The sequence below is a fragment of the Chlamydotis macqueenii genome, chromosome 4, assembly GCF_036417535.1.
Source record: "Chlamydotis macqueenii isolate bChlMac1 chromosome 4, bChlMac1.mat, whole genome shotgun sequence".
Lineage (NCBI taxonomy): Eukaryota > Metazoa > Chordata > Aves > Otidiformes > Otididae > Chlamydotis > Chlamydotis macqueenii.
Window position 1 is genome coordinate 3,208,753 of NC_141559.1, and position 26,014 is coordinate 3,234,766.

The 26,014-nt window shown below is 40.8% G+C and overlaps 1 protein-coding gene across 7 annotated transcripts in view; it reads left to right on the forward strand.

Moving 5' to 3' along the window:
- ANK2 (ankyrin 2) overlaps positions 1–26,014 on the forward strand; it is a 289,370-nt gene that overhangs the window by 252,723 nt on the left and 10,633 nt on the right. For all 7 annotated transcript variants that reach the window (XM_086746523.1, XM_086746525.1, XM_086746528.1 and 4 more), the window contains 11 exons: positions 637–733; positions 4,114–4,342; positions 5,112–5,237; positions 6,779–6,901; positions 8,635–8,667; positions 10,161–10,182; positions 13,821–19,595; positions 21,001–21,075; positions 23,217–23,348; positions 23,845–23,991; positions 25,325–25,607. In XM_086746523.1, the coding sequence (XP_086602649.1) occupies positions 637–733; positions 4,114–4,342; positions 5,112–5,237; positions 6,779–6,901; positions 8,635–8,667; positions 10,161–10,182; positions 13,821–19,595; positions 21,001–21,075; positions 23,217–23,348; positions 23,845–23,991; positions 25,325–25,607 (7,042 nt within the window). The remainder of the gene's footprint in view (positions 1–636; positions 734–4,113; positions 4,343–5,111; positions 5,238–6,778; positions 6,902–8,634; positions 8,668–10,160; positions 10,183–13,820; positions 19,596–21,000; positions 21,076–23,216; positions 23,349–23,844; positions 23,992–25,324; positions 25,608–26,014) is intronic.

A 26,014-nucleotide genomic window follows, 5' to 3' on the forward strand; every position in this document is an offset into this window, starting at 1 on the left:
GGCAAGGTCTGAGGGCTGAAACACTTAATGGTCTGATAGGAATCCAGAAGGTTGTCTGTCGTACGGCATGATACAGAGGCGCACGTTCCAACGGCAAGATCTTCCGGGGAGCTTGTCAGACACAGATTGTTTCCTGGGTTTTCGTAGCAGTGTGCAAAAGAAATGTCTTAGTTGTTATGTACATACTGCATCTGAGTCTTTGAATTATTGGAAAAATAAGTCAATTATAGAAATCATAAATTGTGATTGTCACAGTTAGTAACATTATTATTGTTTCCCAAGTGGAACAGCCAGTTTTGCCCCGTGTATGCAAATAGTCTAGAACAAACAAAAGTAACTTCTGATAAATTACATCTCTCTCCCCAAAATTCTAGCCTCTTTGAACATTTCTGGAGCTGTGCTACAGGACTTATCATTTGAAAATCATATGGGCACTTTGTTTTCTCAGGGGAAACCCATACAATCCTACAGGCATTAGTGGAGTAACGTGGACCTAAGGAGAAGGCATGGCTGGGGTTATTACTGGCTTCATAGCCATTAAAAACTCAGTAGAATGTAAAATATTTCTCAGAAGCAAGACAGCTGCAGACTTGCTTGGTTTTAATTTTTTTTTTTTTTTTAAATCCCTCATTTCAGGAGGAACCACCCCTGCCCAGTGGGAAGACATCACTGGAACAACGCCACTGACATTTGTGAATGAATGCGTTTCCTTCACGACAAACGTGTCTGCCAGGTACCTGTCCAACAAAACAGGAGTTTTACGGAGTTACTTTCAAGTGCATGTCTTTTTTTCAACAAATATTTCTTTTTAACTATTTTAGTGTACATAGTCTAGCAAACAGTTACAGAAATCTTGGATAACTTGCCCATGAAAATCAGTGCATTTCCTTCAGTGCAAACATTCCGTGCCCAGAGCAGTTCTTACTGTTAGGGTAGGTTTGCTATTTAATGAAAGAATTAATTCCATGTTTGAATCAGTTCAGCTCTTGCAGTCCAATCTATAGTATAACTTCAACACTGGGCGAAACAAAGAATTATTTTTCTATTCTTTCTCAGTTCAGAAACGGCTTTCTTCCCATTGAGCTGGATGCTTGGCTTATGTACGTTTCTTTTCAGCTCAGCTAAACATTTTTCTTCAAGAGCAGTGACCACAAGAGGGAGATCTTCAGGTCTGGTCTAGCTCTCCTGCAGTGTTCTGGGTAAAGGGATAAATTAAAGATGAATTTAAGCACCAGAAGAGGAGACTAGATGCGAAGTTTGAGAGGTCGAAGTCCCTAAAATTGTGAAGTCCTCGGCAGGGCTACACATATGAAATACAGCCAGAATGAGGGCGACAGTCTGTGGAACTACAATCCATAGCAGACGTTTCCTAATCCCGATAATGACTTTAAAATTGATTACTGTTGCTAATGTTCTGTGATATAGGGGGGTCCCATGTAGAGATTTCGATGGGTTCTGCCTCTTCTTTTTAATCTAAATGAATGTTCAGGAGGCTATTTTAACCTAAACATGATTTTAAATGCTGTTAAATTTAGAAAATGGGATTTTTCCTGTATTTACAGGCAGAGAATTCATTACCTTCTTTGCTGAAAGACAAGCTAACTTGAATTTTTTCACTTGTGCTCTGGTCTAAAAGCGCATGTACCCTCGTGCCCTGCTGAGAATCAGCTGATTCCTGACTCTTTGCTGTTCACAGTCACCTGTTTATGTCGAATTAAATCATTAGCGATGGAGAACGATCTTCCCATTCATAAGACTAATTCTGTCCAAAATGAGCTTGGGAAAGAGATACATTTGTCTAAAATACATGTGAATTAAACTGCAGGCTTCGAGGCATAGCTGAGGCACAGATGAGTTCCTCATCAATAAAACTCAAGTTTTCCATTTCCTGAGCTGCAGCTTTTTTAAAGACTCTGTATATCTCTTTGGGCTTTTTAGCCCCTGGTGTGTGACAACAAATCGTTGGAGCGTCTGGTGAGTTCTCAGAGGATACAGCCTCTCCGGTTTGAGGCCAGCATAGCATAATTCTCCCACACATGAAAAGGAAAGTATCAGTACGCAGAGCCTTTACGCACCAAACACGCTTTCTCTCTTTCAAATGTCATCAGCCTGTTTTTCAACCAGCGTGTTTGTTAAATGTCCTAACGATAAGCGCAGCATGAAATTTGCTATTATTCAACCGCAGATGAGTAAGAACAGAGAAAGCACACTTGAAAGGTATGCTTTGTGGGTTATAATACCATGTAATCTACAGTAAGTAATAACCCCCCTGTAGATTATATCAGCTTTTGAGGTGTCTTCGGCCTCTCATGACTTCCGTCTCCATCCTACGGGTGCCAAACTCAAGCATGCTTTCCACCCACACGGTGAATTTCATTTAAGAGAAATGTCATCAGCTCCACAGAGAAACTGAACGAAGCGATATCTGAGAAAGATGACGATACGTGTTACTCCTTGTAAAACGCTCGGTGCGTTTCTGCTGTTACATCCTGGGAGTAGAAGTACAATGATTTTGAGTTAAAGTTGTTATCTTTGCAAAATAACAGTTCAGCTGTCTTGACAAAGGTGTAAGGAAATTGTGTAAATTTTTATTCCTGGGCAATGTTGTCCTGCCCTGAATGGCCCAAAGAAAGGGTAAAGAGCCTGTCGTTTTCAGTAAAGAGGAGGGTCATTTTTGACACAAGAGGACCTGCTCTGGAAGCTGAAGTTTTAGACCCCAGTTGCAACATCCGTGGTGTGTCTTAAGGAACCGTGTGTGTCTGATAAGTTTTGAGGAGGTTTGTCCCAATTCACATGCACTAGTAGTACTTGGTAAGAGGCAGACGCTCACTTGTAATAGTTACATTAATGAAATCAGACATCTTACGGCCTTACACTGTAATCTTGAAGTATTTCTCTGTCATGGTGGTGCCTGAATGAGATAGCAGCAGCAGCTCCTGGCTTCACTTCAGCATGCGTAACAAAAAAAGTTGAGTCCCTGACTAAATTTTCATAAAAATAATTTCTGATTTTGCATACAGTGTTACACAGCGGACAAAATCATTTACATTCACCTGAAGAGCCACAGTTTTTTATCTTGTACGTAAAGAATGTACTGCTAACCTTTATGCTAGATGGTAGAAGCAAAACAAGTGTTTTGGCCTTTAGTAAGTAAAAAATCTTACTTTAGTAAGATGGGATATTACTCTCTTGTGCATCATCAGATGTTTAGTAGTAACCAGCTGTCAAAAAGAAACAGCATTTCTCTAGATGAAAGGCCTCTACTGCAGTCACAGTTGGGGAAATCTGAAGCGTGCACTTCCAGCACACCCTTCTCTGTTTCTATTCTGCATAGAAATCAAACAATGACCTGTGATAAACAAGAACAAATTCAGAGGCCGTTTGGGCAGCTCTGGAAGAATGGTGATAAGATCAATCACCATTTCAAATGTCTTCAGAAACTGTCGAAAGTGATGGAGAACAGAGGCCGCTGAGCTTATTCTAGAAGAGATGCATTTCTTGGTAAAAAGCAGGCCAAGGTTAGGCTGTAGCCAACTTTAGAACAGAATTAAAACCAGAATTTCTTGATTTTGGTAAGCCATCAGCAATTGTTTAAATAGTATAAACCTAAATGTACTATATATATTTCATAAACACAAAAATAGGGAGAGGTTCATATATTTAAATAAGGTGTATGAGACTGTCTGCCATAGGACAGTTGAATTTCTTAAGGCCTTTAAAAGCCACTCGGGTACCTGGAAGCAAATAAGCTTCCAGCTGAGTGGGATCTTATCAGAAAGGCAAAGAATGGCCTGGAATTTGTGCAGCAGGAGCCTCTGGGAAGGGTTTACATCTGGTACTCAGGAGATAAAGTTCTGGGCCGAATGCTTTCCCTGATTATTTTGTTTCATGCTCCTGAATGCGTAGAGGGTACCATGCGCATTCTTAGGCTGTTCTTCCCAAATGGTAACTGCTTTTTTTTTTTTTTATTTTGTTCTGACTTACATATACATATGGTTGTATCATATACAATTGGTGTGGTTACCCACTAATGCTGCCAAGATGCGCAAACATATCATTTTCTTGCTTAAACCTTTCTGTGCTGATCACACCACTGTTCCTTTGCTTTTACAGGTTTTGGTTGATAGACTGTCGACAGACACAAGAATCTGTTACTTTTGCTTCCCAAGTGTACAGAGAGATTATCTGTGTCCCCTACATGGCCAAATTTGTGGTGTTTGCCAAATCCCACGATCCCATCGAAGCACGGTTAAGATGTTTTTGCATGACAGATGACAAGGTGGACAAAACTCTAGAACAACAAGAAAATTTTGCTGAAGTTGCCAGAAGCAGAGATGTAGAGGTACTGTACAAGAATCATAAACAGGTTTCTCCATTTTCTAATGTCTGCTTGTCAGCTAATGATTATCTGCCACCTGCCTGCCACAAGTACCAAAAAATACAAGGACACAGGCAGTATCGTTATATAGGCCTTTCGGAGAGGCCTTTACCTGAGGCCCGACTGTGAAAAGCTCTAGGCCTTTACAAGTCCGGCAGAAATAAATAAAATCCACTGATATACACTGATAGATATATCCACTATATACTGCCTTTGCCCACTGCAACAAACTGTTGCAAATAGTTTAAACACAGAAGTCATCTAATTTAGAAAGTTTTTGCATTGGTAAAAAGATCCTCACCAACTTCATTATATTCCCAGACTGGCTGCTTATCCTAGCAGTCAAAACAAGGACTTCTGATTTGATTGCTCAAGAAAGTATTTATTTGACTGTTATGGTGAGGCCAGGCTAGCAAAGTATGCTAAAAGTAGAGCATTAAAAAATCCAAATTAAAATATAGATTGAGAATTTGCCCAGATTCACAACCTTGATTTTGTCCTTTACAGTGTCACACTGTTGTTATTGAATTAACAATGTATTCCATCTGGAATTTAATAATCTGAAATGGTTCCACAGATTTTAGGGAACTGTACATAACAAATCTTGTAAATGCTGACAAGTCCTAGCAATTTCAGAAATTGATCAGAACTACTGTAGAAATACGCTGACGAAGAAACCCCAACCACCTCACTGTGATTAATTGCTGCTTTGCTGCTTTTTCATTTCCAATAGGTTTTAGAAGGAAAACCCATCTACGTTGACTGCTTTGGCAATTTGGTGCCACTAACAAAGAGTGGGCAGCATCATATATTCAGTTTTTTTGCCTTCAAAGAAAATAGACTTCCTCTGTTCGTTAAGGTAATGTTATAATACGAGCTATGGATTCTATTTTTTTTTTTTGTCTACTTCTTAGTTTACAGTAAATTTAGCAGACTGAAGAACGATTTCAAATTATTTTATGATAATGGATGAAATGTTGACTTAGGAAGTCAAAACAACTGGAAGCAGCTACCTAAAATTTAGTAAAATTCTTCTCTAAATATAATTTTCTGTGCCTGTGTTCTGCTATATACGCATGTGTCCACAGCAGTCTTTCAGACACCAAAATGGTACTTCTAGGAGTCCTGCTCTCTGCCTAATCATCTAAAGAGCTGTTCAAGTCTGATCTTGTTTGTTTTTCTGTACCATGGTTCAATATATTGCAGGGAAAAAATGCAGAAACTGCAAAAAAAGTGTCAGGAAACGTTATACTATTGGCAGAAACCTGTCAAAATACGATTGTTACACGACACTTGCAAATATGCATTTGGCTGTAAATACAGATATAACTTGTTCTTCAGCCAGTCATTCTCCCTTCAGTAGCAGTGTGAAACTTCCTTGGGGCACAGTAAGAAAAGCACGGCTCCTTTTTTGATATTTTAAGTCAAAAAGTGCTCTCGCTGGGGTCTGTGCTAGCAGCGGAGAGGGCTGCTATCACTGAGCCACCATCATCATCTTCTGGAGAGAAAGAGATGCAGAAGGCACTGCAAACCTCTCCCCACAAACCTTTCCTTCTACTGGGACGTGCCGACTACAACGGCGTACACTATTACCATTACGTAAAACAGTTTGAGAGAAATGCTTTATGAGTGGAAACTTCCAAAAAGTGGAGAAAATCAACCTGCTCCCTCATTGTGTTGTAGACAACTTTTAAACTTTCTCCCTGCTTTCCAGCAATATTTTGTAAGCTTGTTGTAATTTAGAACTTCATCTATGCCACCACCTGCCTTTGGCTTTGCGTATTTTTCTCCATGATGGATTTTTCCAAAATATGTTCAAAACCATGTGTGTCTTTGCATCTAGAATTTTCAGTCTGGTAGAGCTAATATGTGTGTATCTGATCAGTTCAGAAAACTAAGAATGAGGTAATGCTCTCAGTTGTATTTCTTCTGTGGTATCGTACAAAATCCTCCTGGCATTACCTGCAGAAGCTGAGACTACATCACCGCTATCTGAAGTTCTAAGAGCTTACACTTGGTTCTACTAACAACTGTGAAAGAGATTTTTCTAGGAATCACTGCAAAATCTTTAAGTATGGTATGATACACTATCTTTTGTAGACGATAATGGTCACACCTGTAAATACAGTCCAGCCAGTTTCTTCATTCTAAGACTAGGATTTATCGATACATTTGAGAAAACATTTGCCAAGAGGAGAAATTTTAAGTGTAATCTTTGATTGTTTTCAGCCACTCAACCAAATGAACAAACGCAATATTTAATATTAAATTTTGAGCAAAGACTTATCGCTAACATCAGCATAAATATGTGTTCTTGCCATACAGAGGAAAATGATGATGTTCCTTTTGTAACCTAATACAAACTGAGTCTCTGTTTTGACCATAAAATTGCTTGACCAGGTGCGAGATACCACTCAAGAACCCTGTGGACGATTATCATTCATGAAGGAGCCAAAATCTACAAGAGGCCTCGTTCATCAAGCCATATGCAATTTAAACATCACTTTACCCGTTTACACAAAGGTACTGTGAAATTATACTGATCCACAGTCAGCAGCATGATAATAGACACAAGGAATGAGTGGGAGGACAAAATACTGCTAAAGCTTTGTAGTCAGGTATTTTAAAGAAGAAAAAAGGACAAGGGGTAACGGTTTTAAAATAGAAGGAGGTAGATTTAGACTGGATATAAGGAAGAAGGGTGATGGAACACTGGCCCAGGCTGCCCAGAGAGGCGGTGGATGCCCCATCCCTGGGAACGTTCAAGGCCAGGTTGGATGGGGCTCTGAGCAACCTGATCTAGTAGAAGGTGTTGGACCAGATGGCCTTGAACAGTCCCTTCCGACCCAAAATATTCTATGCTTCTGTGGAATAACTCCCAAGGGCTTTCAGTCTCTTGGATTCAATACTCTTAATGCCAGCGTTCAAAGATATTACCAAATTATTTTCTAAGGACTCAGAAGGGAGATGAAAATCCAGTTTGCCTACTCAGCTCCCATTTGGTGTGGCACAAGACTTATGCTAATCTTATTTTATACAGTTTTACCCAGATTCTGTTCAGAGGTGAGACAGATCTGGGACTCAATGAGTACCCGTAGGTTCATTTTTTGTTCTACCAAAGACTTCCCCCGCTGGCTAACCGTGTCTTGTGACACCTCTATGGAGATGAATTTACCATTCTTAGCTGTTTCACAAACGGTAAGGACCGTGTCTGCAGATCATATGATCTTCTTCAGTTCTGAAGTACAGAGGGACTGAAAATTGTGATTTTTTTTTTTTTTCATTTGCCAATTTGAAAGTTAATGGGCTTTGCATTAGCATTTTTAGCTAACCTGAGCTCTAGAATTTGGAAAGCTTATAGCAGTGCTGAAAATATTTTCTTAGACTAGATTTTAATAATTGCATCGACACTGACTTTGCTTCCTATGTCTGATCAAATCTTTCAAGAATCTATGAGTATGTCACAGCGTGTAACTGGTCTTTCTTCAGAACATTATTGTAACAGTTATTAATGTACCTGGGGAAGAACATATCCAATAGCAAGGGCAGAAAAAGGAGAGGAAAACCCCAGCGTGAGTTAGTATTTACAAATAACAGGATTGAGACCAGCTGAATTCTCATAAACCGTGGGAGTGTCCGTGATTTCTGTTTTAAGTGAGATCAGGTATTAAGAAGCACTTGTTTCCTTAGAAAGAGTCCGTTTATTGCTATTCTGAGGTAACTCAGATTTTTTACTGTCCTCGTCAGCTCAGGAGCTGCATGCCTTTTTGGAATGCGTTAGGCTGTTTGCCCAAAATCTTGCCTGTTGGTGTTCATTTTTTCTCAGCATCTTCAGCATATACTATAACCACTATCAGAGCATTTTTATGTAATTTAAAAATAACACATCTCAACATATTTTACCTTTAAATGGGTAATGTTCTTAACTATTTTACTTGTTTATTCACGCTGATTTGTGGGTGCAAAAGCATGCATGTATTTTAAGTTTTGGTACAAATAAGGATGGCTGGAAGTCTAACATCCAGAAGCAACTTTTCTGTGTGTAATTTGCTTGATTCTGTAGCCTTTGGTGTTTTAAACGGACAGGTTAGTTATGCCGCTTTTTGACGCAATCATTCCATTGCAGAAAGTTTGCATTTTCTTCTTTTCTTTTAAATGTTGTCAGGAGTATTTTTTCCTACACTCTTCTAAAAAAATTGCATTTTGCCTGCTCTGTTTTCCCCTTCTCTTTTTGCATGGCATTTGGGAACTGAAAGGAATCAGAATCAGATCAAGAACAAGAAGAAGAGGTAATGTTGCTGTAACGGCATGTTATTGCTTCTGCACACTACTAAAATACAACTAGCAGATACAGCTTGGAAGATTAAATCTGTAGTGAAACGGGCGTATCGATCGTTAGCTCAGTGCCACAAAAACGAAGAAGAGGAGTCCATTCAAAAGGATTTTGCTTTTGGGGTGTACTGAGTTTAACTTTCCCTGCGTTAAAATCAATGTTCTGCTGATTCAGATGCGCTGATTTTGGAGGTGTATAATAGTTCAGTTTACTTTCGAAACAAAAATTTAAAAATCACTTTGCTCAAGAATAAGCCATACAAGTGTATTTCCTTTAACCTTTATTCTCTGCAGCACAAAAAAAAAAAGGGGAAATGAGATTTGCCCTGAGTAAAAGGTGTAGAGTTTACATCTTTCACTGTCAAGTGAAAACATGGCTCAAGTTTTAAGCTGTAATACACGCTGCTGAGTGTGAGGTTTAATAATATGAGCCTCAACGACTGCACGACATGTATGAACGTGTAAGTGTTGGCAGTGATTTACTTGTATTCATTTCCACTTCATGGAAAAGCAAGAATTAGTAATGTCTTAACTGAGACAATACATAGCATTTATCTTTATAATGAAGGCTTTTAAACAAGTGAAATCTTTTCCACACTCACTAAAAAATGATCTTGGGGGCTTTAGCATACCAACTGATTTTCATTCCTCACAGTCATCCTACCTCCACAAGTTTGTATAGGAAATGAAATATTTAGTGCCACCTCTAACTTTGCAATCTTTTGCATATCCAAATTTACACAACAAAAATGTTTTTATGCTTGTGCGGACAAATGAGTCAGAAACTACAAGGCAACTTCAAAAATTTGCTTCTTGAATTTTCATAAACTGACATGGCATTTTTTAAAGTTTTTTTTTTGCAAGGGTTATGTTTTATTTTCAGTAACAGTAAAATTGTATGGCTTTTCCAATCTATACTCCAATACACTCTGAAAAATCAAAAAGATGGCCTCTGAGGGCCATCACTGCTTCCATTTAGAGGTGTCAATAGCTGTTAGTGGCACCAAGTCCTACTTCTTGCCGTAGGCAAACCTGCAGTGATTTCTGCTCCTGCTTTTCATTGTCACAAAGCACAGAGGCAAAAATGCAAACCGTGAGCTCAGAATGAATATGTACTTTTTTTTTTTTGCTTTAGATGGGAAGAAATAAATTAAGAACAATGCAGGAGCATACCCAATAATACAAAAATCTGGGTCCTTTGTACTGCTAGTCGCGTTTAAAGAAAATACATTGCAACATTTTGCATCTGCTATTGACCATAACTATAGCAAAGTAACAATTTTTCTGTCGTTAGAAACACTAAATAAATGAAGCCATGCTTTTATCATTACTTTACGTACATTTTTGGTTCCATCTAGTGGATTTGTCTCAACCTGTACTACTTCACTAGTGACTTTATCTATACTGATTACATTTGAACCTTTAAATTTCCCCCTTTTTTCTCTTCCAGGTTGATATGACTTCAGAAAAAAGTAAGATTTTCTCTTTTTTTGACAACATTATAATGCAGTTTTATGAAAGACGGTTAAGAATAAAGATAAGCATGAAAGAGAGCTAAGCTTTAACTGCTATCACTAACAACATCAATACTTTAAAAATGTAATAGATAACAATTTAATACCAAAGCAGCTATCCAATTAAGTACATTTTAATGTATAAATTAACAAGTAATACAGTTTAAAACAGTTCATCTAAGCATTTACTTTCCTTTGACATCCCTAGTGATGCTGCTATTGCTATTTTGCTCGTATGAATGCTCATCCCTCCATTTTTTTTTTGTTTTGTCCATTTGTTGATATGCATTGTTGCCTCATATTTGAGATAAAGGACAGTATCACTTTTAATGAAAACATAATTAATACTCCAGTATATTTCACGAAACTCGTGAAACACAACCACGCAAAAAAGTGATACTGTCCAAAGTAACCGGGCTGTTTAACCCCTCTCCCCGCCCCACCGCCGCCCTGCCCTTTACTGTGGTGAAATATAACTGGGAATTGGCTGTTAAGCTTGGTACAGCATCCCTTTGTATGTACAGACCCAGCCCATTATTGTTAGAAAGGGAGGGTGAGTGGGTCACAATGGCAAAGATCTGCTTTAATGAAGATGCAAAGCAGTCTGAAGAATATCTCTAGTAAGAACTGTTTTCAAATGAAGTGATTTCTTGACTCTGTTTAGGAACAGAACGACTTCTGTCTGGTTTCCAGTTTAAAGCGCAATGTCTTGCCTTTTTTTCTACACTGCATTTTGAGGGTTACTTATTCTTGTACATGTTTGAATTGGAAAGACAACAGCACCGTGTTCCTGAAGATGAAATGGATGATCATTTCCCTTTAACCTCCTTTGTCTAAAGCTTTGTCTAGAGAATAAAAGACATCAGGGTGACAAAATAGCTAGCTACACGGTGGGAAATAGTACTCACCATGATGAACAACTTGATTAGTATCAGATTTTTGCTCTAATTCATTATTATTGACACCAGGACAGCCAATTTTATCAAGGTGGAAAAGACACACCACAGTATAGCCAGCAGAGTGGAATTTCGGTTGCCCCATGACTCACCTTGGCCATGGGAAACGGGAGGTGAGTTCAACAGGACAGTGGAAAGGGGCTTGAGTGCTCCCCTTGCCACGTAATTATTTACTCAGTGCAGTACACTCACCCTGAGGAAGGTGCCGGGATGCAGGTCTGGTGAGGTTGCTCACTTGGGGCTGCCACAGACTCCTCTAAATTCAACACAGGAAAGAGCTGTCAGGTGGCAATTTAGTTTTGCTGCTTCTTCCTTTGGCTGAATGGAGATGGCTCACATCATGATAGCTAAGCTGCTGGAAAATACACTTGCAACCAAGCAGCGTCTTTTCAGGCAGTTAGTCCTGTTCCCTTATACTTCTGCTAAAGGTCTTCTTTAGTTTAAATAATTGCCATGAGGTAATATACAAGTGACTGATTTTTTTGGCCAAGTACTCGTACTGTTTGGTAGGAACTAGGACTCACATGTGCATGTCCCGAGGGAGAATTTATCAGTCTCCTGTTTCAGCTGTTCCACTTAATTTAAAGAACTATTCTTCAAAACAACCGTTTGCCCTTCAGTTTTCAAAGTTACGTTGACAGAGCAGCCACCAAGGCAGTTGTACAACACTCGCCTTCCGTGGCAGAACGAGCCGCTTTGTGAGATGAGCTAGCAGCACTTCAGCGGAGGTGCGAGGGAGGCCAACCACCTCATTTCCAAAAGCTTGTAACAGCGCAGGGAAGAGGACTAACCTGGGATGTTAACGTCTACACTGCCTGTCCTAAAAGGTCCCTGTCCTGCACTCTACCACCAACACTTGCTGACAGTTATTGACCATTCCTGACAGCTTGGGAGTTCTCTTCTTTTTCTCTCGTCGTAATTCTACCGCTGCTTCCTCACTCTGCTAACGAGCTGGCCCACAGAGAATCACAGCAAGCACTCTTGCTACCAGCCACATGCTGTTTGGATAGCACGCGTGTTTTTCTTCCCTCTGAGGCTTCTTCAGTCCAATTACCTTGACTTTGGCCAGTGCGATAGTCGTCCGTTTGGCATTTATAAAAATATGTATTGCAAATCTACAAAATTACTAGCTAGCGTTTTGGTGTGCACTAGGTAGTTCACGCTAAAACCAGCAGTACCAAGGCCCCAAATTTTGAGCACCAAAGTCACCCCCAGCAGTGTGGTTATAACTAATGTACAGCACGGACCTTTAGCGTTCATAACACGCAAGAGAACAGTGTACCAAAACTGGTATTTCTTACAAAGAAACACAGATAATGATGTACTGCTCAGGCTCTCCTGATTTGCATCACTGCCTTGACTTTCAGCCCGGGCTGCAGAAAGGTGTCAGGTTTAAAGGGATGTACTCCCTTTAAAAGAAAAAGGTACAATTATAATCTCTAAGCGTTGCATTCTGTTCATAACTTGCTTCAGTCCTCCAATGTTTCATTCCATTCAGTGTATGTTTTCTAGCAGTCCTTCCTCAAATGCAATATCCCCAGCAGGCAGTTATGGCATAATGGGAATTACTGACATCCGACTCACTGTATACTGACTGCACAGGTTAGACAAATATTTCACCACAGTATGTCATACAGTATTTTCACGTATCTTTAATTTATATGATTAATTTGTAGAGCTATTGTTTTTTTAACCCAGCAGCATTTGCAACACCTTTGCTTTGCATGGAAATAACTTGCCTTACATGAATTGTATGTATGTGTCTAGTGTGACTGTCTCTGATTTTTGGTTGCCATACATTACATTTGACAAAACTTTGAAATCACCTCTAAGTTGATTCACAGTTTTTTCCTATTCTCTCTCCTTTTCTTCTCTGTCTTCTCCTTCCTCAGTCAGTTCATTAGTTGTCAATGAGGATGTTCCAAGGAAAGGACCATGCCTCTAAACCAAAAGAATGTTTGTTTCATTGTTTAGGTGTGAAATCCCCTTAGATGAAATGCCGGTTTGCAGCTGATTCAGATCTCTGCATATTCGATCCTATTTTAGATTACTGCAGAATTACTTCTTAACTTTTTATTTTGGTCATTAAGAAAAAAAAAAAATGCTAACCCAATGTTATTCTGACAGTTTGCTAACACTGGCTTTCTCTTAGAGGAAATCGACTTTCAATCAGTTCTAATGCTTTCCTCCTTTTTTCTTGTTTATTTTTATTTGAACATTGATCTGTAACATCTGAACAATCTTGAGATGCCTATCTTTGTGTAAATTCACTGTGTTTCTTCTGTTTTTAATTTTAAATTTTGTTGTTGTTGTTTTGGGTTTTTTTTAGTCGGTGTCCCGATTTGGTTTGTTACAGCTTTGGTAACGTATGTGTGGTTGTGCTGTATTGATGAAGTTAAGCAAGTTATTTCCTGCCATTTTCCTTTTCAGTTTTGGTTTGGGTTTTTTTTTTTTCCCCCTGTTAGCTTTGCTTTGCTCTTGTACCCTCAGATCTTGTGGATCCACCATTCCCGGCCCATTTTGTTGACCTTCCTACCTTCCACTGCAACCAAAGACTGTCATTTTCAGTCCTGATTACATTTTCCAATCTCTATTTTTGATTTCCATTTTACTTTCAATGTTTTTTCATTCGCATCAAAGATGACGAGACAGAATCTACAGAAACATCTATCCTGAAAAGCCATCTGGTTAATGAAGTCCCTGTGCTAGCCAGTCCAGACCTGTTGTCTGAAGTTTCTGAGATGAAACAAGATTTGATCAAAATGACTGCCATCCTGACAACTGACCCTTCTGATAAATCAGGCTCCATTAAAGTGAAAGATCTTGGAAAGCCCACTGAAGAAGAGCCAGGAGAGCCTTTTGAAATAGTTGAAAGAGTGAAAGAAGACTTAGAAAAAGTAAATGAAATTCTGAGAGGCGGATCCTATACCAGAGAAGAACATGTTTTGCAGAAGTCCCCTTCCAGACAAGAACTTGTAGAGGAAGAATGGGTCATCGTCAGTGATGAAGAAATCGAAGAGGCCAGAAGAAATGCTCCTTTAGAGGTCACTGAACCTACCTGCGTAGAAGTCAGGGTAGATGAAGGAACGACAGAAATGGAGAAGTCGGACATGACAGGAATGGTAGATTACCTCACAGAGGATCTGAAAACATATATTTCTCTTCATGAGGTACAGCCACAAGCCTTACAGGAAGATTTAGTCGAAGAGAGATTTGAAGCTGTAGTAATAAGCAGGGATTCTGAGAAGGAAGGACAAGAATCTCCAACAACTGAAACAGTAAGTGCACAGGAGCAACAGAAGCCAGCCCTAGAAATTAAAAAGCCAGTTAGGACAAAATTAAGAGACAAGCAAAAGGAAAAGGAAGGCAAGAGGCACAGCAGTGAAGGACAAGCAGGACTAACAAAGCTCACTTCAGATGAGTCAGTAGGTGAGGAACCTGGCTTAACTCCGACAGCTGCTCCTGAGGTGAAAGCTGTGTCCCCGGTTATAGAGGAAACTCCCATTGGCTCAATAAAAGATAAAGTTAAAGCTCTTCAGAAACGAGTGGAAGATGAACAAAAAATACGGTCAAAACTGCCTGTCAGAATTCAAACAAGAGAAAGTACTGCCGAAAAGGCTCCTAAAAGACCAGTGCAAGTCAAAAAACCCGTCGCACACAAAGCACAACCGCCTGTCTCACCTTCTTCTAAGACAGAAAGACTTGAAGAGACCATGTCGGTTCGTGAACTGATGAAAGCCTTCCAGTCAGGCCAAGACCCATCCAAGAATATATCTGGACTGTTTGAGCACAAATCCGTCAAACAGAAGCAACAGCCCCCTGAGAAGGAGACAACCCGGAGAAAAACAATTTCTTCGCAAAGTGAAACGAGGCGAGTATCAAGCCACAAGACAGACAAACAGAAGGACAAACAAAGCACGATATCAAAACCAGAGAAAGAGCCGCAATCAAAAAAAGGAAAAACGCAAATTTCTACTGTTGAAATTACCAAGAAAGCTGTAGGTAAAGAGCAGGTAAAAGAGCAGAGCAGAAAAAAACCAATTGAACCTCTTCCTCCAGTATTTGATGATCAAAGTGCCAAAGATACAGCAGCTGTGAAGGGCAGGACTTCTGATGACCAAGGAGATACTGACTTCCAGATCAGCCCTGACAGAAAAACCTCAACAGACTTTTCTGATGTCATTAAAGAAGAACTGGAGGATAATGACAAATATCAACAGTTCCGACACCTTTCGGTGACAGAGGAGGGAGAGCTAAACTTGGAGCAAGTACTGACCAGTCCTTTCAGTGTTGCTTTCCCGACAGATTATGTGAAAGATGGATTCCTTCCGGCTCTTTCTCTGCAAAGCGCTGCTTTTGATGGGAGCTCGGAGAGCCTTAAACACGAAGGTGTGGCTGATTCTCCAGGTAGCCTACTTGATGGCACCCCTCAGATCAGCTCTGAGGAGAGCTATAAGCATGAGGGTCTGGCAGAGACTCCAGAAACAAGCCCCGAAAGCCTTTCGTTCTCACCAAAGAAAACTGATGGGCACATTGAAGAAGCTGAAGGAGCAGCTAGAGCACACACAACAGCAGATACATGTCCTCCGAAGGAACTCTCTCCAAAGGAAGATGAAAAAGGTATTACTGAAGGACAGCTAGATGCTGTTCCTGAGACTAGTAAGTCTCATTCTGACCAGGTATCAGAAGAGCTTGTACCTACAGCCTCTGAAGAAGAGGCTGATAAACTTGAAAGTAGCTCAGCTTCCATTGTGAAAGATATTAGCAGGGATAAAGAATCCAGAACCACTGCACATTTAACTATGTCTTCTGAAACACATGACACTGCTTTAGAGAAAGAAAAAGATATAACCTGTGAACATCGTGTTGCGGTTAGAAGTCCCCAGAAACTGGAACTTTCACTCGCTAGCCATGATAGTGAAAGCTTTAGCCCAGTTGCAGATGACTCGGTGGCTATCAGTCATAAAGACTCACTGGAAGCAAGCCCAGTGCTAGAAGATAACTCGTCACACAAAACGCCCGATTCTTTGGAGCCCAGTCCTATGAAAGAGTCTCCCTGCCGTGATTCCCTTGAAAGTAGCCCTGTAGAACAAACAGTGAAGGCTGGTATTTTGGGGCAGGGTCCTCTTCAGTCTGTTCTTAGCAAAGGAGAAACCTGCCCAGAGCTGGCATCGGTGCGTTCCAGGATTCTCCGTGACCCCGAGGGAAGTGCCGATGATGACAGTCTAGAGCAAACATCCCTCATGGAGAGTTCAGGGAAAAGTCCTCTTTCACCTGAAACTCCTAGTTCTGAAGAAATCAGCTATGAAATCACACCTAAAACAGCAGACTCGCAGGCACTGTCAAACATACCGAAGTCTGCCGTGATCCCTGAAGTCAGTGAGGAACCAGAGGATGATTCAGAAAGTGAGCCAAAGAAGAGGTTCACCCCTGAAGAGGAGATGTTTAAAATGGTGACCAAAATCAAAATGTTTGATGAGTTGGAGCAAGAAGCAAAACAGAAGAGAGATTACAAAAAGGACTGTAAGCAAGGTGAATCTTCTGCAGTTCCCGATTCAGAAGCTGCATGTGAAGCTGAAGAACGGGAGTCAACAGCTGGAGAAGAAAAAGATACACCTACCGTGGTGATGCCTGCAGCTGACTCGAGAAAAAGTACTTCCTCTTCAGAAAGTGAGCCGGAGTTAACTCGGCTGAAAAAAGAAGCCGACTCAGGCCTCTTAACGGAGCCTGTGATCCGAGTGCAGCCGCCCTCACCGTTACCATCCAGGACTGACTCCAGTTCTAGCCCCGACAAAGCCGGTTTTCAACCCATTGATTCAAAACAGTGCTCTTTTGGGGTAGGTGCGGTTAAAGCAGAACAGGATAAGCCAGCGGAAGATGACAAAGAGGAACCGCTTATGCCTGGGGGGAGCTGTAAGGCTTCCCCAAGAGAATCAGGCACTTGTCATTCTGACGGCTGCGCATCGGCAGAAACTGATGAATCCAAATATGACAGTACAGATGACAGCGAGACAATTAGTCCCAACGCCCCAGTCACACAGTTTGGGGGTGCTCTGTGTCTTTCCGTTGTTGACAGTTCTCGAAAAGAAGTTGATGCTGAGGCTTCGCTAACGCTACAGCAGCGTGATACTCCTGAAAAAGACGTCAAACCCGCTGCGTTGTTAATGCACGCAGATCATGTCGTTCCAGGAGCTGCGTCTGAGAAAGCAGAGGGTAGTTCTTGTGGACACCGTCCTAGCGGGTACTCTGTACCACGAGACGGCAAACTGGCTGAAGATGATACCACTGACTGTTCTGCTTTGGGAAGGGATTTGGGAAAAGCAGATACGAGTTTTGAAACAACTCACAGAGATACTCATGCCGAGGAATCCTTACCAGAGTATTCATCCCTTACCACTGAAACGGTGGAACTTGAAGGTTGCGTAGCAGATGCTGCTGAAAGCAGTGATCCTTATATAGTAAGCCCTTATGAAAATGTGTCTTCTGGACATTTCTTTCCTGACTCTGAAAGTAAGGTAGGATCTGGTAGAAGTCTACTAACTAGGGAGAACTATTCTGTTGAAGAAATAAAAGATCAGACTGCTGAAGCTTTACTTAGCAGAGACAGAGATAGTGAATATCACTCTTCAGAGGAAGTGTATATGGAAATAGAGCCAAAACCAGAGGACGCATGTCAGAAAATGTCCCAAGAGTCTTCAGCATCAGATTCCACAAAATTGGCTGACTCTGCCCTTGAGGATATACGAGATGAAACAGAGACATTGATCAGCCAAGTTGTCATCACTAAAACTGATGTGGATTCTGACATGTGGAGTGAAATACGTGAAGACGATGAAGCTTTTGAAGCTCGGGTGAAAGAGGAGGAGCAGAAGATATTTGGTCTGATGGTAGACAGGCGATCACAAGGCACGACACCTGATACAACACCGGCCAGAACACCTACCGAAGAAGGGACACCACTTAGTGAACAAAATCCTTTTCTTTTTCAGGAGGGAAAGTTGTTTGAAATGACCAGAAGTGGAGCCATTGACATGACCAAAAGGAACTATCCAGATGAAAGCTTTCACTTCTTCCAAGTGGGGGAGCAGCCTCAGGAAGAAGTTTCTTTATCTGAAGAAGTGAAAGAAGCAGCAGAGGTGGAATCTTCTCAGCTGAAGAGCTCACCAGACCCGTTTTCACCTTCAGAATCAGAGGACTTGGACGTACAAGAAAAAGACACATTGAAATATTCACCCCCAGCATCTGAGTCTAGTGATAAAGCAGAAGAAATGACGGGTGAAGGTGTCAGCACAGGCACCACAAAAGCAGATCTTAAATCCAGAATTCCAATTAAAATGGGTATTTCAGCTTCTTCAAAATCACCAAAGAAAGAAACCGCTGCCTCTGAAGCTGAATCCCTCTCCGGAACGGAGTCTGACGTGGTTGATAGCAGTCAGGTGCCTTGCCCAATCTCTCCTGAGCAGTCTGTAGTAGAAGATGAATTAGATTTTTCAAAAATCACTAGTTTAGTTTGTTCTGAGCAGGCTGATGAGTCCCCAGACTCTTCACCAGAGGAACAGAGATCTGTGATTGAAATCCCCACTGCTCTAATGGAGAGAGTGCCTTCTTGTGAAAGCAAATCCAAAATTCCCGTAAGAACAGCTGCTGCTGCGACGCAGTCCTTGCAACAATCGGAAAACGAGAGCCTTCCCACAGACGGCTTCCTAGACAGTTTGCAGGGTGAAGGAAAAGATGACCAAGCAAAACCAAAGTCTAAAATTCCTGTCAAAGCAGCTTTCCAGAAAGCTGAACAACAATATACGTACGCGGACCCATCTGTCCGCATGCTAGAGTCACCCAAAGCTCTTGACGCGGCAAGCAAACTGCCTGTGAAACAAGAGAGCCGAAGTAAATCTGAATCGGATGCAAGTATTCCCACGGACCCAAAGACGAAACGTTCGGTAAAAGCTAGGAGTTATGCAGAGGCAGAAGCAGAGACCAGGGAGAGGGAGAGAGAGATGAAGCTCGAGCTAGACTCAGATGAGGCAACCTCAGCAAGACCCAAGGTATTTTCATCACGGTTGCCGGTTAAAAGCAGAAGCACTACAGCCTCCCGCAGTGCTTTTAGTCCCACAAAAGAAAGTAAGGAACATTTTTTTGACCTTTACAAAAACTCCATAGAATTCTTTGAAGAAATTAGTGATGAAGCTTCTAAATTAGTGGAAAGACTCACGCAGTCAGAGAGAGAACAAGAATTAGTTTCAGATGATGAAAGCAGTAGCGCCCTAGAAGTTTCAGTTATTGAAAATGTGCCATCCAGTGAGACTCAGCAGTCAGTTCCCGAAGACATCTTTGACACCAGACCCATTTGGGATGAGTCTGTAGAGACTCAGATTGAGCGTATCCCCGATGAAAATGTCCATGACCATGCTGAAGGTATTTGCCAACGACTGGGATTCCCTGTGCGACGCATGTCATGAATTAATTTTTTGAGTTCTTTGTTTTCTTTGGGGTGTGTGTGTGTACATGTGTTTGCTTACGCGTGTTATGTGTGTGGCGTTTTCTTTTAAGCTTTTGGTGGTTAGTTGTGTATTTTTTTTTTCCCCTGTGAGCTGTGTTTGTTTTTTGTGTTGTGTCTGTGTTGTTCTTGTCTGTGAAACAATCTCAAGATTGCAAACCATGAATGCTTACGGGAAGTCTTGCCTTAATGAACAAAAACACTATCGTTTTACCATTACACCGATTGCTCAGGTCATGCACATTTTGGCTTGTGGCTTTCCCTGGCTCTGTTCTTAACTATTAATTTTTACTAATAAGGAAATATCTGGGCATTGCTTGAAACCGAGACAGGCAAATTCATTTTCTTTTGAGCTGTTACACAAAGAGATCTCCAGAAGTTTTAAACAGTTAAGTTTTTCATGTTCCTTTTTTTGACCGTCTGCATCTCAAGAAAATTCTGTGTCACCAGGAACTTCAGCACAAGTTTTCTGGTGTTTGGTTTTCCTCTCCCCTACCTGTGTACTACTACTGAGTAGCCACGATGGAAATCCAGTAGCTAAAATGACACGTGCATATATCATTAACCCTAAGCAATTTTCTGAACCTGAGATAGTGCGATCCATGTGTGCATTCAGGGAAAACCAAAACTCAAATTCTGCCATCCTCAAATGAGCTTTGGGGATGGGAGGAACAGTCAGTCTCCCTGTTACTGAAATAAGTGAAGACTGGCGAGCGAACATCTGATTTTTTCCTTGCCTTCGTTGTAAGTATCTTGTATCACTCCCTAGCTGAAAGGGTCACAGACGCTTAAATTAACAATATCTCAAATACAGACCGTAATACGAAGTGCCAAATGGACTGTTTGAACAAAACTTTCCCTACAACAGAAAGAACATAATCAGAAGCACCAGTCCAGATGAATTTTTCAACCTTGGCATTTACTAAGGAGGCATGGAAAATTATGGCTCTTGACTTAGTTGAAGTCTTCAATGTAATGTTAGAATGAAGTTTTAGAATAAAATGCTTGGCCAAAAGAGGCACAGTAGGCACTTCAGTCCTTGCTTAGATTTTCGTATGAAGGCCTGATTTTCAAACGGAAAATGTAGATAGCTCTGTGCTTTTTGAAAAATCAAGCTTTTTCTTTTTTTTTTTTTTTTTAATCTTTACGTGGGGATTTATAGTCCTCACTTTAGTTACCCAGTTGTAACAGCCTGTCCATGTGTAGATTACAGCAGTTAGGAAGAAAAAAAAAAAAAAAGCACTTTCCCTTCTTGGGCTATATCACCTATGAAAACGGTTTTTAACATGTAAAATGCAACTTGTGGCTCTCCTTGACCTCTAGATCAACAGGATGATCAGGAAAGGACAGAGGAAAGACTGGCCCACATTGCTGATCATCTTGGATTCAGCTGGACAGGTAAAGTGCACGTCGTCTGCTCCAGAGAGAAAGGCAGGGAGCATTCCTCACTTTTTCCGTGGTTATTTTGGATGGTTTCCTGATTATCTAAAGATGTTTTGTAGAAATGTTTCAGTAGCTTACTGTCTTCTGGCTACTAAGATTCCTAAAGCCTCTGCACTTGCTGTGGCATCTGCAGAGGGAAAACTCCTAGGACGAGAGAGTGACAAAGAGCTGGCATGGGTTACCCTACCCTCCCTTGTAAAATGCAACAACTCTGGCTAGAAGATAAACTCACTTATTCAGTGAATAAATGTTGTCTGCGTTCTGTAACTCCTGAGCTGGAAGGCCACTATAGGGATAAATGACATCAGCTTCTTTTCTACAGAAAAAGAGGGAAAAGGGATAAAAAGGGGACCTATTTGTCACAATCACTTCAATATTGTGGATTCAAGAGATCTGAGACAGTTAACATTACTGGGGGCAAGGGAAAGTAACACGGAATGAAATGCAGATGTCTGTCCCTGAAAAATCCACCCAAAAGTGTTTACAAAGAAAAAGAGATGTGCAGAAATCTCGATGCTGTGTCAATGCGTGCAATCCAACAAAAAAAAAAATTGCTTTAAAGAAAATTAAATCAGGTCTACAGTTTTTTGTATCTATCCCTAGAGCAGTACCACACTCCTGAAAATAAGCAAGGCTGCAGGAGGTAAAGAAGAGTTGTAAACCAGGGGAAAAAAAAGTTAACTCCTTGGTAACGAAGATTGTGCTCTGTACTGTTTTTATAAGCATCTTCAGACCATTTACAAAATATCACTGATACTGTTGCTTATGTTACTCACCTCTTCCCTTCCTGTCCTCTATTTCAATCCATAGAGAAGGCTGGGAGCGTATGTCACCCATCCCAGCACGGATTATCTTGAAATCAGTAGCACTGGGACCTGACAATTTTATATAAATGAACAGACAGTTCTGAAAACAAAGCTAGGCAAAATGGATGCTCATCAAAATAGGTGTTCGTGGTTTATAGCATTTTAGAGAGGGCAGGGTAATGCATCTGCATTAATATTCCTGTCTTAGCTTACAGTAAAAATGGATTATGGTGGAGATTACTATGTCAAATGTTACTTTGGGGGGATAAAATAATGGTTGGGTTTTGTTCAGCCTTACTTGACTACCTAGGATTTGAATTTAATGCGTAGTTTGTTGAAGTTTCTAGTTGCACCAGTTTACAAGCCGGCCAGATAAGGTTATCTGGGGTTTGGGGTTAGGGTTCCCTCCACCCTGTTTAAAGATGACACCCTCCAAAATCAAGTCCAGGCCACTGTAGTGATAAAGACAGTGGAACAGAATATGAATCCTCCTTTGTGAAAGAAGCAGAAATCTGGACACCAGGAATCACAGCAGGAATCTCACAAATTCTCCGTGGCTTTGACTCATTTGATGACCTGTTTCCACAGTTGCATCTTAGTTTGGTGATGGCAGGAAGCTGCTCCTGGTTCTGGATACAGTAAAGATGATACAGACTATTAAACCATTTCTCTTTTCTGGATTGCAGTCTGAGCCTGTGCTGCACCAGAAAAGACACCAGTTATTCTTAGTTTCACATTTTTTATTTTTGGTTTTCAACTGTAATTCATGGACGTTAGCTTTTCTTTACATCAAACAAGTCCAGGGGGAGCAGTAGTATCATGCTTTAATCTAGCCCTACAAAGTGACATTACTTAAAATGAATTCTTTTACTAGAATTTGATGAAAGTTTCTGAAATAGTCTATGTTTCAGAGAACAGAATCTGCTGAGCATGGTGCTCTGTAGCTGGAAATACTTATATTTGCTCATGTGCTGTTTCTGCAGCTGCACTCTCTTTGATAGCTTGGCACTGCTAAGTTTTGTCTGTAGTGTCGCGCCTCTGAGAACGAGGAATGGTAGACACAGAATAAAACCTCACACAGACCCATGGCTTCCAGGCATAACGCAGTTCTGTGTTTCTCATTAACTTACTGTTTAATGACGCCTCTAAATGTAACACAAGGTACCTGGAGGCAAAGAGGATGTGGTTTCATAGAAGTCTGTAAGCTGCTTTGCTGCTGACAGCCATGAAATAGATGTAAGGTGGGGAAAAAGAAAAATACTTCTTTACAGAGATGGATTTCTTCTTTAGAGCTGGCAAGAGAACTGGATTTCACAGAAGAGCAGATTCACCAGATCCGAATTGAAAATCCTAATTCACTTCAAGACCAGAGCCACGCGCTCCTCAAGTACTGGCTTGAAAGGGATGGGAAACACGCAACAGGTTCGTTTCCAGTTACAGTGCATGTCGTGCCTCCAGTTTGCTAGCCGGGGTGACAGATGTGTGTTATAATCACAGACAGAAAATCTGGGTACAATTTAGCCTATAGAAAGAATGACCATACATTGTACTTTTTTTTTTTTTTTAAGTTTATCTGTGTAACATGGCATATCATAGGATTCTCAGAGAAAATAGTTTAATCTTGTTCATTCAAGGACAAGGCAGAACATCTTACAGCAAAGAGTGGAAAAACACTGAGGCCTTTTTGTCCTAAACTGAAGAGATTTGTTAAAGGAAAAAACAAAATGAGTGGTAATTTTTCTGGGCAGCCCTCCAGTTACTTTTAGATTTTACATAGTAGTGCTTCTGAATGCATCTGCATCTTATGTACGATATTATAGTGCTCAGTATCCTCTGTATGTCCTTCATATGGAAAACAGAAGGGGGAGAGCATGTCGCATTCTTAACTCAGCTCCACGGTGTCGTTCTGATCCCACAGATACAAATCTGACCCAATGTCTTACAAAAATCAACCGCATGGATATCGTTCACCTAATGGAGACCAGCGGCATAGACTCCATGCAGGTCCACGGCTCTCGCACGTACGCAGAAATCGAACAAACGATAGGACTGGACCACAGTGAAGGTAAACGTCTCCTGGTCCAGGTTGGCCAGGCCGTCTCAGCTGAGCACCAGCTTCTGTTCTGGAATGTTTGACTGGGGTAATCTGTCAACTCTTACGACTGAGCCCTAGAATCTCATTCTGAAAGCAGAGATAGTATGGATGAATGCAAGCAGGTCACTGTTTCACCAGGTACAAGATCTCTGCATTAGCTGATTCTCATAAAGCAAATGTTGTCAGAAACTACTGCTATACTTACGCCCCGTTTATTGGGTTTTTTTTTTGCTTAAAGGAGTACTTTGATAAAAGTTAAGAAGGTTGCCTTAGGATTTGACCAAGGTTTGTAAAAGGAAAACTACTCCATGCTTTGGAAAAACCTTTGGATTCAAGTATCCAGGAAATTGTAATTCTGCTCTGATGCTGCTGGATTTATTAACTTTAAAAGTTCAGTAGATTAGATCAATGGTTGTAAACTAAAGAACCCCTCCAAATTATGTGAAATAAAACTCTTTTCTGGAAGTGATACTTTTACATCCTTAACCTTAGTATCAAACTAGCAGCTTGGTGAAGATTAGACAGCTGCAAATGTCCCATCTTTAAAAGAATGGGGGAAGAGAAGGTCGTTTGCTGTAATTAGCATTCTAATATCACAACTGATTAGTTTTAGAACGTTAACCTCTGTGGCCAGCTCAAATTCAGTACAGGCAGTTATGTTTTCCCCCGGCCTATTTTTCAGAGTTCAATAGGTTCCTAGTGAACATGGCTAGGAAGGGAAAACAAAAGCCCAAGCTTGTGAATTGTAGCTTGTGGAACAGAAATGCGTACGTTATTTTACTTTTTTTTTTGCAGAATTAGAGCCCCTGCTTTGAGATTAGGGGTTGGGGGTGGAGAGATGTTGTGTTTATATGCTTTGAAGCACATAAATTAGCTATTTCTTGCACCTGGTCCTGGATGAATTTATTTCTCCAGACTTGCGTAGTTATTTTTTCCATAAGCAGATAAATAATGGATGGGGGTGGGAGGGAAAGCCCCTAAATCTGCTAATCTGCTGGAAAAAAAAAACTGTTGCGAATTTTCTTTCATACTTTGAGGGTTTCAAGATTAATTACTCTAGGTACGTTTCTGGGTAAATTTTATTTTGCCTTTTGCTGTCAAGATTCACTATTTGGCAACAGTACCGGTAATCCATTGTTCCTTCAGCTAGAGAGGTTCTGTCCTCTCCCACTCGAAATGTCTAAATGTTCCTGGTTCCATCCGTTTAACATCCCCAGGGATGTTAAATGCACATGCAGAATGAAAAGGACTTATGCGTTCTAGTAAGAGTGGTAATGACATTTCTCATCTCTGTTTTTTAAAGGGTTTTCTGCACTGCAGGAAGAAGTGTACAGTTCAAGACATAAGCAAGACGAACCACACAGAACATCTAAAGACAGTGAGCCGACTGAACACCCTCCTATCGTCTCTGAGGAAGACGTCTCTGTCAGTTATTCTCCTTTTCAGGACAGTACTCCCAGGAGCGAGGCAGAAGTATCCATGGCTGAGCTCCTGAGACAAGCACATAAGGAACAAGTAGAAGTTGAATTCTCAGGGAAACCCCAAGATGTGCTAGCAAAACCATCTGCTTCACAGCATGAGTATTTGTAAGTGTCCACAGGCCAGAATGAAGCCTATGCAGAACGGATTCTCTCTTCTCTGTGTAACAAAAGGATTTTAGAGTTGTCTTTAAAACACGTGAACTCACTAGAATTTTCCTCCAATTGTGCACACCAGTGCCTTAGTTCCTACTACAGGTTTGACTTCTTAATCCATGTGGAGGAAGCCTTAAGGACTGGGAGAGACTGGTTTGTCACTGTGAACAAAAGCAATAATCTAGTCTAGGACATATGAAAGAAAAGAGGGATAACGTAGAGGTGGGGGTTTTTTTTTGCAAACTGTGTATTTTTCATATGTTAGATGACAAATAATGTTAAACTTAATGGAATTCACACTAGAGGAGCCTTTCTTCAACTTCAGGATGGCTTTTTCAGTTGAGGCAAAAATTTTCAAA